The 17,970-nt window shown below is 42.2% G+C and overlaps 3 protein-coding genes across 4 annotated transcripts in view; 2 read left to right on the forward strand and 1 right to left on the reverse strand.

Moving 5' to 3' along the window:
- The window catches only part of LOC125284681 (dynein axonemal heavy chain 6-like), a 43,650-nt gene extending 39,747 nt beyond the window's left edge, over positions 1 to 3,903 (forward strand). The window contains 6 exon segments of the mRNA XM_048228745.1: positions 43 to 233; positions 384 to 496; positions 1,852 to 1,937; positions 2,209 to 2,345; positions 3,095 to 3,241; positions 3,579 to 3,903. Of these exon segments, the coding sequence (XP_048084702.1) occupies positions 43 to 233; positions 384 to 496; positions 1,852 to 1,937; positions 2,209 to 2,345; positions 3,095 to 3,241; positions 3,579 to 3,815 (911 nt within the window). The 3' untranslated portion in view covers positions 3,816 to 3,903.
- Positions 3,904 to 5,402: 1,499 nt separating this feature from the next.
- slc5a6b (solute carrier family 5 member 6) lies at positions 5,403 to 13,666 on the reverse strand. The gene is made up of 16 exons (XM_048228746.1): positions 13,293 to 13,666; positions 12,304 to 12,758; positions 12,114 to 12,179; positions 11,929 to 11,980; positions 11,757 to 11,824; positions 11,514 to 11,668; positions 11,000 to 11,140; positions 10,500 to 10,629; positions 8,128 to 8,216; positions 7,510 to 7,619; positions 7,320 to 7,390; positions 7,089 to 7,175; positions 6,765 to 6,928; positions 6,483 to 6,589; positions 6,031 to 6,140; positions 5,403 to 5,742 (listed from the first exon to the last, which is right to left on the reverse strand). Exons 2-16 carry the CDS (start codon positions 12,652 to 12,654, stop codon positions 5,605 to 5,607), a joined length of 1,839 nt encoding a protein of 612 aa, XP_048084703.1. The 5' UTR covers positions 12,655 to 12,758; positions 13,293 to 13,666; the 3' UTR covers positions 5,403 to 5,604.
- Positions 12,896 to 17,187, forward strand: cenpo (centromere protein O). Of its 2 annotated transcripts, none has more exons than XM_048228751.1 (6): positions 12,896 to 12,974; positions 14,500 to 14,663; positions 14,883 to 15,027; positions 15,250 to 15,518; positions 16,018 to 16,180; positions 16,730 to 17,187. In XM_048228751.1, exons 2-6 carry the CDS (start codon positions 14,529 to 14,531, stop codon positions 16,837 to 16,839), a joined length of 822 nt encoding a protein of 273 aa, XP_048084708.1. In that variant the 5' UTR covers positions 12,896 to 12,974; positions 14,500 to 14,528; the 3' UTR covers positions 16,840 to 17,187. The 2 variants fall into 2 exon arrangements, with proteins under 2 accessions (XP_048084708.1, XP_048084707.1); XM_048228750.1 differs by lacking the exon at positions 12,896 to 12,974 and adding an exon at positions 13,790 to 14,091.
- Positions 17,188 to 17,970: the final 783 nt, after the last annotated feature.

Below are 17,970 nucleotides of genomic sequence, written 5' to 3' on the forward strand. Positions count from 1 at the left end.
GTGTGTGTGTGTGTGTGTGTGTGTTGTGCTATGTGTGTATAGGTGGGCAGCACTCATTGGCACTGCTGGTGGTCCTGAAGGAGGAGATCAGGCGTTTTGACCGGCTGCTGGCTGCTGTCCACTCCACTCTGCTCCACTTCTGCAGTGCCATCAAGGGCGAGACACTCATGACCCAGAACATGGAGGAGATCCACAATGCACTGCTCACCATGGTGGTGCCTGCTGCCTGGAAGGTAGCACAAACACACACACACACTGACAAACACACACACAAACACACACACACACACACACACACACACACACACACACACACACACACACACACACACAGAGTCTCTCTCACCTAGACACACATACTCACCATACAGATCCTCCTGCAGGTGCTGTCGTATGAGTCATGCAAAGCGCTGGGCTCCTGGGTGCTTGACCTGGAGCGTAGGGTCAGTTTCATCCAAGCCTGGAGTGACCATGTCAAATCCAAGCATGTGAAAAGGTAACATCTATTGAGCAGAGCACATGCACAGGCCCAAAGAGAGCCGATGACACACATACAGACATTACACAAACCATTTAAAAGGTTGTAGTGCCCTCAGCCCTAGCCTGTGCAAAAGGGCAAACTAACGGAACGCAGATAAAGCCCAATACAGGACCACTGGAGAGCACTGCAGAGCAGATGTGGTTCCCACGGTTGAATATTCTCAGTGGTTTGTTTTGACTAGATGGCTTGCGCTCTCTGCAAATTATGCAAATGAAAGCTGGGAAATTGTAACACAATTTCCAGAAAATATGTGTTCTGTCTTATCAGGTGCGTCAATGAGATTTAATTGAACTATTAATTATTAGTTGACCATCTGACTCCATTTATCTTTTATATATTAGCCACATATCTACTATCGGTTGTATCAATCACCAATCCGTAATATGTAGGCTATTCTCAAAGGATTATCTCTTCACCAAATACTGTTAATCATGAATTCCTTACCGTAACCACAAGAGAGAACGTTACAGATTGTTAATTAATATAACAATTTATTGTAGTATCAGGAATAATCATACACTACAATTAACCAGTATTAAAGCACAATAAATGGTAAACCTCAAAGGCAATGTAATGATCAATTTACAGTATTCAAACCTGGAGACCCCACTCTCAGCAGGGTATCCTTTTCAGATCACCAAAAGGTGGTGGTATTTTTCCATCAGAAGATGGACCATTTTCTCCCAGTTCACAGAAAACAGACATACACTTATTTTACAATTTTACAATTGAGACCCTCTTACTTCTCGCACTGAGACATTAAAATTGATACCAAACACAAATACATCATCATTTGTCATTTGCCAGTTACATTTCATTTTCTAGCAGTTGAGTTCAAGTGTATTCTAGACTGAGTGGAGACAGGCAATGGACAAGCTTAGCAGGGGGTATGGCCAGGGCTAGGAGTTTCCTGACAAATGGTAGCTAACACAATAGTCACAATCAAGTGAAAGCAGGAATCCTGACCTCAAAGGACATTCTGTAACCATTTTCTTTAGGAATGCAAAAGGCTAGTCTTACACAAACATCATGGCATCTTATCAGACTTCTCAGGCATTTAGTTGGGAAAGAAGGAAAAGTTCTGTTGTTTCCAAGGACACACATTTTGGTGATATATATGAATGTAAACAATTGATGTTTTGACTCCATTTTACCTCTATTTCCTGATTATCTTATAATCCACTGTGTACACACAGCTGTGTCAGTCCTGTGCTCCCTTGCAAAACCACAAAGATAATCAACTTTTCAAACTCATGAAGCATGAAATGTCTCCCTCAACCTTGTGTTTGTGTGACTTTGTGCTTGTGCAGAACTGAACAATCCACTGTTGGTGGGACGTTCTTCCACAAGGGCAACCCACGCCGCTACTGGCTGTCTGGGTTCTTCTTCCCCCAAGGTTCCAGTAGTCTCTCTTAACTATTTGCTTTCATGAACCGAATCATTTATCTGGGTTTAATATGTCTAGAGGCTACATTTACACTCACTCCCATTGGGTTATCCCACATGTGTAAGAAAGATAATCAACAAAGATCAACAAAACAACACACACACACACACACACACATCAACAACACACACATACACACACACACACACACACACACACACACACAGCAGACCTTGCTGCTGTGTTCTAGCTCAGCTAAGATGTTCTTCCTCTTGGACAGGGTTTCTCACGGCCGTGCTGCAGACGTACGCCCGCAAAAGGAGCCTGCCGATGGACTCACTGTGCTTCAGCTACCACGTGCAAAAAGACACGCTGGACTGGACCACAGTCCCCCACAAGACCCAGTTACTGTTTGAGGCAAGGCCATACCTGTCAACATTTAGCTTTCCAAAAACGGGAGGGTTTTTTTTTTTTTTTTGGGGGTGTTCAGTGTTTATACCGGATCTGTGTTTGCATATTTAATACGTTTCATACACGTGTTTCAACACTACATTTCAACACAAGCACACGTGTTTCAACACTGCATTTCGGCCATTCAACTAGCCCGCTGTCAGCACCCGCTTCCTTATTTGGGTTTTGGGTTGCCAGGTTTTAGCCTATGACAAAACGGTTGAAATTGAAACTAAGTGATCGTGTATGTGTAGGGTGTATTTCATACTCAATCTGGCAACCTGAATGGATCAATGATTTTAAAATGAAGTTTGATGAGTTTTCCGGGAGAAATAACAAAACGGGAGGGTGCTGGGAGATGACCTTGAAATACGGGAGAAACCCGGGAAAAATGGGAGTGTTGACAGGTATGGGCAAGGCGCTGCAGACCATATGAATACTGTATAACTTAAAGCTGAGAGAATATGAGAATATAATCCTTTTTGATAGAGGTCCGGTAGACTGTTGTTAGCATAGCGTTTTAATATAGAGGCAAGTTTTGAAGAAAGCTTCCCAAGTGAGGATATGCATACCATCCATGTGATGATAGATGTTCACAAAAGTTCCCAATTTTAAAAGTAAAAATGTATGCAGAGTGTTGAAGGATCTCATAACAAAGAGTGACAAAACAGTGAGCAGGCTTTTACTGAAGTCTTAACACCATGTGGCAATGCTAGGGTGCAGATCCACCTGAGGACGGCGTGCTGGTATACGGACTCTACCTGAACGGCGCCAGATGGGACCCAGAGTCGCAGACGCTGCAGGAGACGCTGCCCAAACTCCAGCACTACCCCATGCCCGAGATCCACTTCCTGCCCTGCCAGGTAACCATGGCCGTCCACTCAGGTGACCTGGAGTCAGGGACTCAAGTGCCATTTCTGACCTCTGGTGCCATCAGTGCAAGACCATACCAACCGATAACTCCTGATAGTACTGATCGAGCTGTGCCTCACTGAACATGAATGCGGACCCTTAATAGACCGTTATGAGTACATCATGAGTACATAATGAGTACATCTCCTCCCGTGTTCTGCAAAACATAAGAATGATGAAGTGAGTGCTAGATTAGAAGAACTGGATCAGTATCTCAGAGCTGTGATTTTTAGTAACGTGAAGATCTGAAGATCAGTCATCTCTACTTCTCTCTCCATTTTCTGTCAGAAAACAGATGAGCCACCACCACATCGGTCAGAGCCAGAGGAGCATCTGAAGACGGGCGGTGAGGGGGAGCGGTCCTTCTATGAGTGCCCTCTCTACTGCACTTCCAAGCGCACTGGCTACCTGTCTTCCACCGGCTTTTCCAGCAACTTCATCACAGCCATGTCGCTGCCCACCACCATACCCGCCTCCCAATGGATCTTCAGGGGCACCACCATGCTGTGCCAGCTGGACGAGTGAGCCCATCGGTACCCTTCAAAAAGCGCAGCTCACATGTCTGCTCCAAATTCAATCCCTGAATTTTTGTAAAGCTTAGGTATTTTGTGCAAAGCAAGCCGTTTGTCCTTTTTTCAGAAATGTCTAGAACAAAGTAGTGTGTTTAATAGTACATTGATCAGAATGCATATTTCAGTCCTTTATGCTCTATTACAGTGGCTTAATACAATAGCTATCAATCCTCATGGTCACATAAGCACAGCATCTGCATCATACTGTAGCAAAATAATCTCCACAGAATCTCCAATAAGACCACATTACAACAGTGCTTCAAAAAACAGCACACTAGTATACTGTAGATGAGACATGATCAAACGTTTTGTGGATCCAAATGAATCCAGAATATAGACATGCCCTAATACTGACAGATACAGTAGACTCGCACAGCTTGCCATGGTGTTCATTACTGGACTTTGGGAACGGATTCCACTCATGTCTACTTCTTAGTAGCAAAGATGGCTGATAGAAGAACAGTTACTTACAGAACATAATTTGAGGCTTCTGAGCAAGTCTCAAAAGACACACATAAGTCCAAGATGGGTACATTTTCATCACCCCGCGTAACATACAGTACACAATGCAATTCGGTTCTTGCAAACTCTACAATATAGAGTGCCAATTTATTTTAAATTGGACATGAATTGTTTTACAAATATCTATTATTTCAAGAAAGCAACTTTAAGGTACACAGAAAGTAAAGTAAAAGAAACATACATCACATCAGTTAACTTAAAACTTTATATCTATTGTTTCAAAAAAAGCAACTTTAAGGTACACCGAAAGTAAAGTAAAGGAAACATACATCACAATAGTTAACTTAAAACTTTAGTAATCAAAAGGCTTTGAGAACTACACCATGGCAAATCTATCAATTGATAAACTTTGGTCATTGAACAAGATGTAGTACAGTGCATCCTCAACAACAATATTAGTGGTTTAGACACTGAAGGCGTTTTCAATTTGTGTGTGTGTACACGTGTAACAGAGTTTTGGCACATAAATGACATCTAAGTACATACAGTATACAGGGTGATGACATTCACTAGGCTGTTCTTCTCCACTGCGTTTGAGCCAGCCCAACCATCAGGGTTACTAAGCCATCTCGACACCTTGTTTTCCATTCACTTAACTCTTAAACATTCTAGGTAGAATCATAAGGAAAGCAGCAGCTAATTGCCTTAAACTACAGTTAACTAGCTGTACTTAGCATTCAGCTCATTGTTTCTCACATTATAGTGCAAAACTTCTAAGAATGGTCATATCAAGGAAAGTTCTAAAGGGTCTAAAACAGTGGTGTAGTCTAGTTAGCTGTAGTGGGTATACTGTGATCAACCCTAAATGTTAATACGTATCCTTGCCTATTTTAAGTGGGTATACCGAGATGGTGATGCTTTTTAAGTGGGTATACTGCGTAGTCCTGCGCATCACGTAGACTACACCACTGGTCTAAAACTCATCTTGTTATGCACCACTCCATGTAATACAAATGACTTAATGAATTCATAGGTTGATTCTCTTGACAGATTTGCCTCCCCTTTCTTAAATCTTTTCTTTTTCTTTTGGGGAGGGGGGCGGGTGGAGGGGGTTGGATTTGGTCATGTGCATCTTTGTTTATGGATCATGGGCTTCTGTAACTCTTGCGTTAGTAAACAGAATAAGAAAAAAAACGCCATAATCTTATCCAGCATAAAGGATGTCCATGAGCTTTCCATTGATAACCATTCCTCTGATGCAGAGTGGCCATGGTGTGGCCTTACACAGATGACTCCTGTTCCACCAGCACTTTAGCAGTCACAGGAAGAAATGTCTGTTGCTCTTCCTCCGCTGTCACCTTGGTAACAGTTCCATTCATTTCTTTCTGAGGTAATATGGGGCATTCTTGTGCTGACGTCTGTGTGGACAAACAGACAAACATGTCAGTGGCCAGCAAAATGGGTCACGTGTCTTAGTGAACTGTACACAACTGATCAGTTTGGTTATAACACGCCAGCTAGTCACAACAGTTTGTCACAACAAGCCAGCAAGTATGAATGCTGAAAGACTGCTCTAAACAATACAGCAGTCAGTCAAGATGGGAATGAATGCAGACGGATGTTCAAATAAAAGTCAGACAGACAAAAAGTATGTAGACTAGCTTCTGCCATTTCAACCAAGGTGGCTTCCCATGCATATTACTTACATTGTGCTGTGCAGGAGGCGCATAGCAGCCTCTCAGCTGGAAAAGCCTGCGCAAGTTGCCCCATACTGGATACAGGGTGCCTGGGGTCACGTCCTTCTCAGCCATGGGACCTTAGAGAGCAAACACAAGGCAGAGTCTCGAAAAGTATTTTGGACAAAGTTACAGTCAATTATTAGCCAATTTCTTTCAGTTTGGTGTTTTACAAGGCCATGCAAATAGTTCAATGAGGCATGGCTCCTGTTGTTGTATGTCTGAGTGCTGGAAAAGACATTTTTTCAACCCACCAACGGCACACAAACACATCTAACAGTGCCCAGGTTTTTTTAAAAAAAAAAAAAAAAAAAAAAACAACTCCTTAAATGTGGTTGTGCTTTACCCATGTTTTGCTTACAGTCCAGTATCTTATAGGGATCTTATAAGTTTGTTGGCTAGATGTGGAAGCATTTTCTCACCTGTCATGTAGCTGACCAGGAGCCCTATGATGACCACTATGGTGGAATTTACGCCACTGTACCACATGTATGAAAGGGAGTAAAGTGCTTGTAGAATGCTTGGCTGGCTGAAAAGAGAGGTGTAGGATTTGCATTAGGCATGTCTTCATTAACGGCAATGTTTAATATGACTGGGTGAGGGTTGGTCAGTGGTAAGAAATGTATTTAATTACACAAGGAAGGAGAAGCTGCAGAAATGATCAGTGTATGGATTGATAAACACTACATTAAATAAACCATCACCTTGTCTCTACAACTGCAGTCACTGGGCCCATGGTTATATTCCCAAGGTCTAGTATGTCTGTGCTGTTGGATTCCAGCACAATGGCTGAATTTCTGGCCACAAAATTCCCAATGCCAATCCAGAAGGCTACAGCCAGACCAACCACAAGACCTGTGACAGCACCCTGGCATAGGGGCAAAAAGAAATGAGTGTCATATCAGTCTCACAAAGCAGACAATTACCATTGTGTGTCAAAAGCTCTCTCAATGGTGTTGGAAAGAAAAGTCTCACAATAGCAAACAATGAAAATGCCTTATCTGCGTCCTTCTGTGCGGGACACTTACAGTGCTGTTGGCTGAGGGGAAGAAAAAGCCCAGACAGAAGACACCTAGGAGTGGACCTCCAACCATCCCAAAGATACTGATCGCAGCCTTTAGGAAGAGAAGAAGTCACTGGTGAATTCTCAGAAACGTTATGTAGAAACATTATGAACAGATCAATGCATTTCCATTCAGTCATATAAATTGGTGGAGAAGGGGGAAGCATATTTTATAGAATTTGAAAGGAATGCTTACCTGCAGAACAGAGCTGTGCAATATGTGGACAACATATGCCATGGCAAGGCACAAAAGCCCATACAAGAATGCTGGAGGTAAAACAAAATGCACACAGAAATGTTAAGACTTATGCCTATTAATCTCACTGCAAAATAGCTACTCAACAACTGACAGTAGTTACCCCACATCCTCTTAAGTGCATACTCACCAAGCATCTTGGAGAGCAGGGTTGCCTTGGACTCTTCCATTGTGAAATGGGGTTTGATCAGATCCTCCATGGTAACGGTGGCTAGGGAGTTGAAGGCAGAGGATATGGTGCTGGCCAAGGAAAACACAACATATTCAGATCTCTTCCATTCACTTCTATGCTACTCTGATGATGTACAGAGGAGTGATGAATAAATGCCTCTAATCATAGCATTATTTAACACTCATTCTAGATCCTTGAAGTGGAACTGTACACTGAATCAGAGCTTGACATATTTGTTCACATCAATCTTCTGTGAAGGTCAACATTTGGCCTCACTATTTGACTGACTCCTATTACCATATCAGTGAAAATCTACACAGTGATTTCATTTTGTCATAACACATTTGATCAAAATGGCTGCTGGAGACTGGATGCATACCAGCCACATCATAAACTTGAAATACTCCCAGGAGAGCAGAGAAAGCTGCTTATCAGAATATTGGCCGCGATGGCCAGTGTTTTCGAGGTTCATTGACCTATTAGTTCATTTGATGAACTGCTGCTCTGAACCTGACCAGTGACTACCACAGGTCATATCAATGCAAATGGTGGAAAAATAAACAAAGCCAAACCTACCTCAAGGATGCGCTAAATAAACAGGCCACAAATAGTCCCGGCAGACCAGGGAAGTCCTGTAGCATATCCATCACAAAGTACAGCACCACCTGTAACACAAAACACTAAGTTACTTTTACTCGAAATTAACAAATACATTACTTTTTACTTAAGAGATTTGAAACTTGAAATAAGTAAAACACTGAAGCTAACAAAATGTAACTTAAATAGGAGAACAAATAAGACATTGTTAATAAGATGAATTATGAATGGCTGAGTGTAGTACAGTGGACTTCTGCTTGATTGAACTGAGGGGTATTACACAAAGGCAGAATTAAGACATCCAAGATAAGTGATAAAGCGAGGTTTGACATAGCGTTGTCTGGTCATCCTAGCTCAACTCGTTTCACTAATGCCAATCCAGGATGAGTAGGAGTGACTATATCAAGGTGTAAGTAATTCAGGATGTGTGCGTGTTCTCATTTCTGCTCCAAAGTGTCCGCGGTTGGAATTGAAAAAATGCAGAAAATAGTGGCATTCACACAAAGTGAACAACCGCTTTTGATAGTCTAACAATGAAGTAAAGTTGTCCTTTTTTTAATGGGGAAACATGGCTATTTCTGTAGAACAGTGAGAGTAGGCGTGAGGACCAAATGAATGCAAATCTACGTATGCACCCACGTGTGAATGCTTCCTTATCTCGGCATGCAAAGTCATTAAAAAAGCGCGTGCCATTGCAAAGAAGCACATAGTATGACTCTGTATACCTTTATATTGGCTTTATAACCGAATTTGTTTAAAAGACCTGCGAAAAATGGCCTCTCCACATCCAATCAACGACTACAGTAGGCTATTCATCAAACATCTATCAACAAAAGTAGCAAACAATGAGTATGTTAATAATTATAAGGCTACCATAATTAAAATGATAACCATATGGTATTAGGCAGACAATCTGTTGTGTTTTGCGAGTAAAAACATGTAGCAAATAGTATATAAATGGATATATAATGGTATATAAAGCTCTTAAAAAAATCATATGGAGGTCTGATTTGAATGACAGTTGGCTGAACCAATAAGACAACATAATTAACATTAGAATTAAATACCGTAAGCCTGGCTGTTAGCCTGGTCGGGACCAGGCTAGGTGCAGAGAATAAATCCCCATGGTAACTTATGTGCCATGTCTTTTGTGAAACCAAGTCAAGGCTAAATTCATCCAGGATAACCAAAAAATCCCATCTTAATCCTTTATCTAGGTTTTGTGAAATACCCCTCTAGTTCGTCTCAAGAGTTAGCCTGGGTGAACCTAGATCAGGGGTGGCGAACCTGCGGCTCACATGCGGCACTTTCCTCTTGTGTGGCTCACGGCCATTCAACTGATGTTCTCACTTCTCCTTGGACTTAAGAGGGTTTTTATTTTTTGAAATATATTTATGATAAATCAAAATGTATTTAATTTCATTTGACAGTAATTACAAAACATAAGCAGACGAATATTTGTCTGCAGGTTTAATGCTACTGTTGCAATCAGGAAAACATAGCCTGAAGCTAAGTGCAAATAGAAGGACATTCAAAAGGAGGATTTATCTTTTTGTAGCATAATCCTATAAATACACACCAATGTGTCTGTAATCAAAATAACACTGTAAAAAACATGTTCTACACCTTAGTTTGGTACTTGGTATGCCAGACTAAACTTAACTAAAGCATCAAACCTGAACATTTCCCAAGGGTTTTCTCAAAGGCACTGATCTTCACAAGTACAAGGTAAAGGCAAAGAGTATAGAAGGAACTTCTACACTCTTTGGTAAAGGTAGGTTTTTACCTGTCAGAGAAGCAGATGTTTTCTTTTTGTTCATTTTCTTTTTAAAAAACACTTGACGCAACCCTCAACGGTCACATTGGCATCATATCAGTTGTTACATTGGAGCATTGCTCATGCTAACAAGTCATTGAGTGAGGGGAAATTTGTGACGTGTCTCAGATATTTTTGTCACTTGCTGCTCATTCTTGAAAATGATCATTTGTAGCATTCACTTTAAATGAAAAAGAGAAGAGCTATTTAAACTGAAACCCTATAAGGCCTATAAGTCACTGTTGCTGTGTGGGCTCTTTTGAATGGTGTGGATGTTTTTTGGCTCTTCACACTGGACTGGTAATAGACACCCCTGACCTAGATAAACCTGTTAGCAAATTTGAATTTGCTCTGCAGATCCGTCTGGAAATGATCCCATTGGTGATTCAGAAACGGATATCTGTAAACAAATTTTCTAACAGGTTTGTCTGGGTTCACCCAGGCTACTGGAGAGCATGGGAATAAGTAAACTCTGGTTAATCCAGACAAACTGTATTTTGTCTGATTCACTTATGCAGTGTGGAGGGTAACTAACCTGGTCTTTCTTGGCGATGTATTGTTTCTGTAAGGGGTTGTCTTCCTTGTAACAGGCAAACATAACCAAACCAATCAAACAACTTAGAGCAAGAGCCAGCTGTAGACAGGGGAACACCATGTAGAGGGACCTGAGATCATACAAACACAGTTATGCTTTGGGATGTGCGTGTGGGCACCACGTCCATACACCTATACGTCCATACATAATAAATATTAGATTTTTTTAGGGTTAGTGTTTTAGATTTCTTATCGGTAAATATATTTAATTTATGGTGCAATGAGTCTTGGTCACTTCCCTGTACTGACCTTGAATTGTTTTCTTTTTTTTTTTTTATCTCAAAACATCCCACACATGCTAGGGCAGCACTTCAACAGACAGTTTAAAGATGACCCAAATCAGGATGTTTTGGATGGCTAAGTGTACATGTCTCAGTGGCTACGTCGATATGTCTCTCAGTGGTGTTAATGTGTGTCTACGGCGTGTATGATGGATCTTACATGATGGCCTGCTTCTCGGTGCGTGAACTGAGGTAGCGCTGCACCTGTGCCTGGTTCACACCATACAGGGCCAGCATTAGGAACACCCCCCCAACCCCCAGAGTCCAGAATGTATGTCTCTGTGTGGGGTCTGGGTTCCAACTGGAGAAAGAAGTGGAGATAGTAAAACTCACACTAGTCTGAGCCATAGCACATGGTCTGTAGTTCAATATGTCATGAGTGACGTCAACTTGACTGAACAAGGCTCAACCAACAAGTCTGGCTATATCTTCAGGGTTGGATACACAGTGTAAAGAACAAGAAACTATATTCCTAATGACCTCACCTGCCCATTCACATATACTTACTACTTCCTGTTTCTCTCATCTTAGTTCATTGTAATATAGCATTTATTTGTCACTGTCTGTCTTAAAATTCAGGTGCAGCCACAATGCTTCTGATTTATCCACTGCACTTATATCATGCTCCTTCCACACGCTGCATGCATCAATGGGCCCATTAGTTCCACACTCACTCGATTCCTGAGATGCGTCCACCATCCCTGGCCTTCCTCCAGACCTCAGCGGGACCCCCTGCCTGATGAACTCCAACACCAATGACCGCAAACTGCCCTGCGAACATCACCAGCGTCTGGAACACATCTGCCCAGATCACTGCCTTTAGTCCTCCCTGCAGGGATGTGAGAAGAATAACAAACCGGTTTCAACTGGCCATCATTACAGTAACCACATGTGTTATTTACTCATGAAATACATACCAGTGTTGTGTAGACAGTGCAGACCAGTCCAATGGCCAGCACAGCTCCCCATAAGTGAAAACCAGTGACTGAAGGGGCACATACAACCAAATGGGTTAATATTCTCATGGAATGTGATTCATAAACATCTAAAGCAAAAACAAACAATGATGGATAACCTAAGAGGAATTACCAGCATTAAGCGCAAGAGCAGGCGTGTAGATACCCACACCCATGTATATTATCTATGGCGAGAGAAGGGGGGATGAGAGAGCAGGATTAGATTTAAAGAAACATAAAACGAGAGCAGACAATGACTCAGTCTTGTCTAACACATTAATTCCAATACAATAGTTGGTGGGTAGCCATACAACTCACCATCTGAAAGATGAAAGTTATTGTGCCACATATCCGCACCGTCTTACTGAAGCGAAGTTCAAGATACTAGGAAAAGGCAAAGTGTCACAGATTGAATTTCCTCAACAACATTAACACATAGTATTTATGCTGTAGTCACATCAGCTCAGCCAAGCTCACTTGTGGTTCAGTGGCTGCTTAGGAAGGGTACCTGATAGGCACTGTTCAGACGGAGGCGGTAGAAAATAGGGATAAAGATGTGGGCTGGTATGAGCAGGCCCAAGAAGTAGGCACAGCCAATAAACCAGTACTGGGTGCCATTATAGAAGATCTCAGCAGGCGTTCCAACGATGGCCACGGCTGACTGGAAGGTTGCCATGAGCGACAAGGCAAGTGGCAGGCAACTCATGCTCCGGTCTGCCATCAGAAACTCCTGCGTGGTGCGCTGGCGCCCCCCAGAGAAAGCATGGTACAAGCCAATGGACACAGATATCACCAGTAGCATCCCGAACACAACAAAGTCAATTGTAGAGAAGTGCTTGACCCCCAGTGCTTCCATCATGCCAAGGTATGGGTGCAGTTCAGAACTGGTTCTAGACTGTTGAGGAATGTCTGTCCTCTACACATGAGGGGCTTCTCAACAGGCAGTCATACAGCCCTCATTATCTGAAACAAAGAGTGGAATAGTAAGTCACGAGGAAATAATTGTCCAACAGTAAAGACAGGGCTTAGTTATGCAACTGCAGAATAGCATAAGACCCCTAATTATGTGTCAATCTACCAAGAGATGAAATGCAAGCACTAGAAAAGCAAGTTCACTAAGCACAATCCAGAGGAAGATAAAGGCGCATGAAGTCTAGCTACTACTGCCTGTCAGTTTGGGTAAGCCTACACTGTTGGGATTTCACCTTTACCCCGCATACCGATGGAACTTTGGCCAGCAGCACAGACCTTTATACAAATACTTAGAATTTAGATTTTAAATACACCTTCGCACACGCAGTCATTAAAATGTGTTAATTTTGAGTATTTATGTATGAAGAGTTCACTCCGCGAACAAAATAGCCAATTAAGGTATAAATAGACATGATACTTTTAACCTTATTCTTGCGTTATCTGAACACATTAAACACAAAAAAAACACAAAAACCACACGGGGATCATCTCTGCTGAAACGATGTAGCATACCTAGCTACTTACCTTCATGCGTTCACGGTCGGTGCTCTTTTAACAGGTGAATTCTTCGACCAATAACACCGCCAAAAACACGTTGTGTCCGTAACAGCCATGTGGCAATGAGTCTGAAATTGCCCCTCCATCACAGGGCGTGCCATAATTTGTAAGGTTACAGGAAAATGTAGGCGTAATAAAACTAGGCTACTAGTTTTCGCGTGGGACTAGCAAGCAAGCATATTGGATAATGTTAATGTGACATAGTATGAATGTGAGGAAGTAGAATCCAGGCACTTATCATGGTATAGCCGTAACCAATTCAGAAATGAAGACCCCACCCAACACAAGCAAACCTTTAAATACTCAAATCAGTTATCGATATCATCTGACATAATTCGAATTACCACGTGCTTATTATTTTTGCGCTGTCTCGAGGTGCCCTCTACACTCCCTTGCGCAAGTACGTGGACGCATTGACGCACTCGAAGTGATTCATTCCTTCCTTCCTTCCGGTTTCAAAGGCAACGCGCGGAATTTGATAACACGTTAACTGCGGATGTTGAGATTGTTCCTTAACGTTTATTTTACTGTCTATGGTTACAGCTTACACGTTTTGTTGTTTAGTAGTAGTAGCAGCCACTGTTTAACATTGGTTAAATCATCAGCTGTGAGCTGGACAGAAGGGGAAAAAACAGCTTAAAGATGTGTTGCTCTTTTCCTGCTCGCGGTTAATGGCTAGCGACGTTCGCCAAATGAAAAGTGAACATTGGGAAGTCAAAACTAACTTAGGGCCAATTTACCTTAGTCATGGAGGCGAGAGATCACAGTAAGTATAGACTTGAAAATGAGTCACCGCTGCTTGAAAATACCAACTTCAGTTTTAAGGTGCTTAAGATGGTTGACCAGCCTAAGGTATATTTTTATATGATCAGCTGAAAAGAAAAAAAAAAGAAAAAACACCTAGCCATCTTTGCTCTCCTGGGTTTCAACATTTGTCAGCTTATGCTTATGACCAGCTTAATGATTTGAAGGTTTAGCTGTAGTTTAGCTGTTAATGACGGTTTAGCTGTTCATAGCAATTTAAACAAGCAAACAACAGCCAACCCCATATATGTGCATGGTTTTCAACTGTTTTTTTTTTTTTATTATTATTTTTTATTATGGGGCCCACATTGTTTGTGCTTACTATCTAGTTGATCGCATACATCGCTTCGATTATCTCTCTCTCTAATAGATGTTCTCAGCTGCTTACAGAGGTTAGAGATGGGAGCCCTTGGTTTCCAAAGTCGAGATCCAGAGGAGGTACTGAAGAAGGACAGACTACATCAACTAAAGTGCAGAGCATTGTCTCTCCGAATGCAAAGAAACCAACTCAAAGCTCAAATTCAGAAACTCAAGGTAACAAAGTTATAATACTAGCTGACAATGTTGTTAAAACTCATTTGGACCCATTGGAACATTTTTCCAAATGAAGAATTCAATTAAAAAAAATTCTCTTTCTGTAAATAATGTGTTAGTATGTTGTGTTATTTTGAGTTCAGTTCAGAACACCTCCTGTATTGCACATTGCCTGTCATTTGACACTTGCTGAAACTTGTAATACTTGCATATTTGCAGGAGGCAAAGGCTGCACTGGATGATGGGATTACTATGGATGGTAATGACGTGGAAAACAGAGTCAATAGTTCCCAACTCGCCCTACCACTGCTGATGTCTCGTCACACTCAGTTGAAGGATATGCTCAGAGCCCATCACCTCATTGGTAACATAGTCACAGTGCCAGCTCAAATTATGTCCTCTCATAGGTTGCACACACATGTGCATACAATGCCATTTCATACAATCTCCTTACTAACCAATCTACCTCTGAATACTCACAATATCAGATAACAGATCATTACTGGACCTGCTGAAAACGGGTCATTCATTATACTGTAGGACATATGCAGAGTCTTTCTGTGACTTACCTTGCTTCCCTTTTCAGGTGGGTATGATGTAGTAGAGGTGGATTCTGGCAAGCGTGTTAGCTTCTCCTTAAGCACAGCCTATGAGGACACTTACCTCGACACCTACCACTTGGAACTGGACCTAACCCGGGGTGTGCGCATCCACCGCCATGACATCCCACCTTTCATCCCACTGAAAACACTGGCCCAAGAGAACCTTGAGACTGACCTGCCTGGCTTTCTTCACTCACTCTGGCAGCATGTCAATGGACGGGCCAGCCGACAGTATCAACTCAAACTCATAAAGGTATGGGACAGGCACTGCAAAAGGGTTTGGTTTGTTGAATCAGCTTGTGGCTGGGCCCTGACTCTGACTCCAGGTTTATAGGTGGCGATAAGTGGGGGCAGTCATGGCCTACTGGTTAGGTCTTCGGGCTTGGAACTGAAGGGTTGCTGGTTCGATCCCCGACCAGTAGGAACGGCTGAAGTGCCCTTGAGCAAGGTACCTAACCCCTCACTGCTCCCTGAGCGCCGCTGTAGCAAGGCAGCTCACTGCTCCGTGTGCTCTGTGTGTTCACTAATTCACAGATGGGATAAACGCAGAGACCAAATTCCTTGTATACGCAAATATACTTGGCCTAGAAACCTGATTTACATTTATAGCCAGGAGGGGGTATCTTGATCTTGATTGCTTATAGGCCAAAACAAGTGCATGTTTGCTAAATATCGTGCACAGGCTTTGATAACCATTCTGGTGTTAGAACAAAAATCATGCTGCATTTTTCCGCCGCCTCCTCGCCCCTTAGGAACAGATGGAGACTGTGAGTGTGATGGAGACCAACCCACTGTGCTCCGTGCTGGTGCTGATGTGTAAGATTCCAGGAGAGGAGGACACAGCCGTCCTTCTTTCACTGCTTTATGGAGATCCACTCAAAGCACTACCCACTCGGGTTACCTTGGAGTCCAACAGTGAGTGTTTCGACTTGGGCTTGGGTGCTGTACAGATTTCAGGTCCACGCTGGATTATGCCTACCTAGTGAACATGGTTGTGAACATGGTTACTTCAGTGCTGTGTTTACTAGGTATTTCAGCTTTTACAGCAGGATATTTTATAATTGTACTGTTTTTGGTCATAACAAGGCAAGTCTGTTATCAGGTTAACTACTTCACTTGCTAATAAGAGACTATATAATGCCTTTGGAATTTGTTGAATCAGCACAAAATATTTAAAGTTATAAATCAGTTATAAAAGTTTGGAATCAAAAGCACACCCGCTTAGCTGGCTCATGTAATGTTATATCAGTTTCAAGACCTAAGTGTTCTTACAACAATCGATTCAGTAACAATCAAATAGTCTTTCACCACCTGCCTTATTGTAACTTAATATGTGCGTGTAACATTAACCATTCAAACAATAAGCAATATATGATGGAGCATAGTTTTAAAACATTTTTTTATGATTTTATTAGGTTTACTTCAGTACAATAATAAGTCCCTCGTTGTGTCGGTTTCTTACAGACAAATTGCTGCCAGATGAACCACAGTGGAAGGAGGTCAAGTCTCTGTTCCTAAAAACTCCCCCTCACAAAGTCCTTCTGGCCCTGAGGAGCGAAGGGCGGATAATGTAGACTTTAGCCCACACCTTGCCCACTCGGTCATTACTCCTCCCACATTGTCAAAGAACTATGAATGAGGCAATGTTGAAGTGACTATGGGCAAGATACGGATGAATGAGGAAGAAAATGGAGATGTGATGAAGATGCTTGTAAATAGTTCCTGAGCTAGGATTGTGTTCATATTTTTCTTCCCCTTTTATTTGAACACCTCTTGTTATAATCAATAACAGCAGCAATACAAAAAACGAATCCGACCAGATATTTCAGTTACATTTTATCTGATTTGGTTAAGCAATAGCGCAGGTTGATTAAGACCCAGCTCATTGTTTACCAGTATTTGCTAATTGTGTAATGAGCTCATTCGGGACGTGGTCGAGGGTCTTCAAAAAGGTGTGTATTTTCTGTCTTAGTCTTTCCCTCTGTATCTGCTTAAGCCGCTCTCTCTCCTGCCTCTGCCACTCTCTCTGGCTAGCTAGCTCTCTCTCACAGATGCTGTTGATGCAAGCCATATTCTTCAGTTGCACTATAGACATAACGCCACCATCTTCTAACTCTCTCTCTTGGACGTGGGAGAGGGTTGGAGCAGAGTGAGAACTCTGTGATCTCACAAGAGGATCAGTATTAGCCTGAGAAGCATCTTTGCCAGAGATCAAAACTCTTCCAGGAGGGGCTGACTGGGTATAGTGGCGATGCCATGGTTTCCTCCTGTGCCGATTTTCCACGATTTCCCTCATAGTGTTGTCAACAGTGGCAATAGGCTCACACACCCGCACATGTAGTAGTTTCCGGTGCTCCTGCATCAGGGAGTTTATGTCCTGTTGCAACAGTTTGAGAACCAGTGTCTGCCGGATGCAAAGGTGATTCAGTCTGTGTTGGAGGTATGTTTCCTCTGTGCTGTTCATCTGTCGCACATCAACATACTGTAGAGGCTTGGGCTTCCGGTAGTTTGATGGTTTTGTCATTGTGATCACTTGGGACACAGAAACATATAATAGTAACCTTTACTGCAACAAATATGAAAATGAAGCTATATGCTGTTATTAAATAAATAATAAAAAAGGATTGTCTGTATAATTGTTACTGTACCTCGCCAAACTTCTTTGTTGATGAAGTTGATTAAGAGCTATGGTTCTTTGCTCACCA

Source organism: Alosa alosa, chromosome 19 (assembly GCF_017589495.1).
Source record: "Alosa alosa isolate M-15738 ecotype Scorff River chromosome 19, AALO_Geno_1.1, whole genome shotgun sequence".
Classification (NCBI taxonomy): Eukaryota; Metazoa; Chordata; class Actinopteri; order Clupeiformes; family Clupeidae; genus Alosa; species Alosa alosa.

Excerpts from the sequence above, each read along its gene's own strand:
- slc5a6b (XM_048228746.1), bottom strand. The coding sequence starts at position 12,654 with ATGATGGAAGCACTGGGGGTCAAGCACTTCTCTACAATTGACTTTGTT. Across the intron at positions 7,620-8,127 it reads TTATTTAGCGCATCCTTGAG|CACCATATCCTCTGCCTTCA; the intron begins GTAGGTTTGGCT and ends TTCCTTGGCCAG. Across the intron at positions 7,391-7,509 it reads CCTGCTCTCCAAGATGCTTG|CATTCTTGTATGGGCTTTTG; the intron begins GTGAGTATGCAC and ends TTTTACCTCCAG.
- cenpo (XM_048228750.1), top strand. Across the intron at positions 15,028-15,249 it reads CAGAGCCCATCACCTCATTG|GTGGGTATGATGTAGTAGAG; the intron begins GTAACATAGTCA and ends TTCCCTTTTCAG. Across the intron at positions 15,519-16,017 it reads ATCAACTCAAACTCATAAAG|GAACAGATGGAGACTGTGAG; the intron begins GTATGGGACAGG and ends CTCGCCCCTTAG.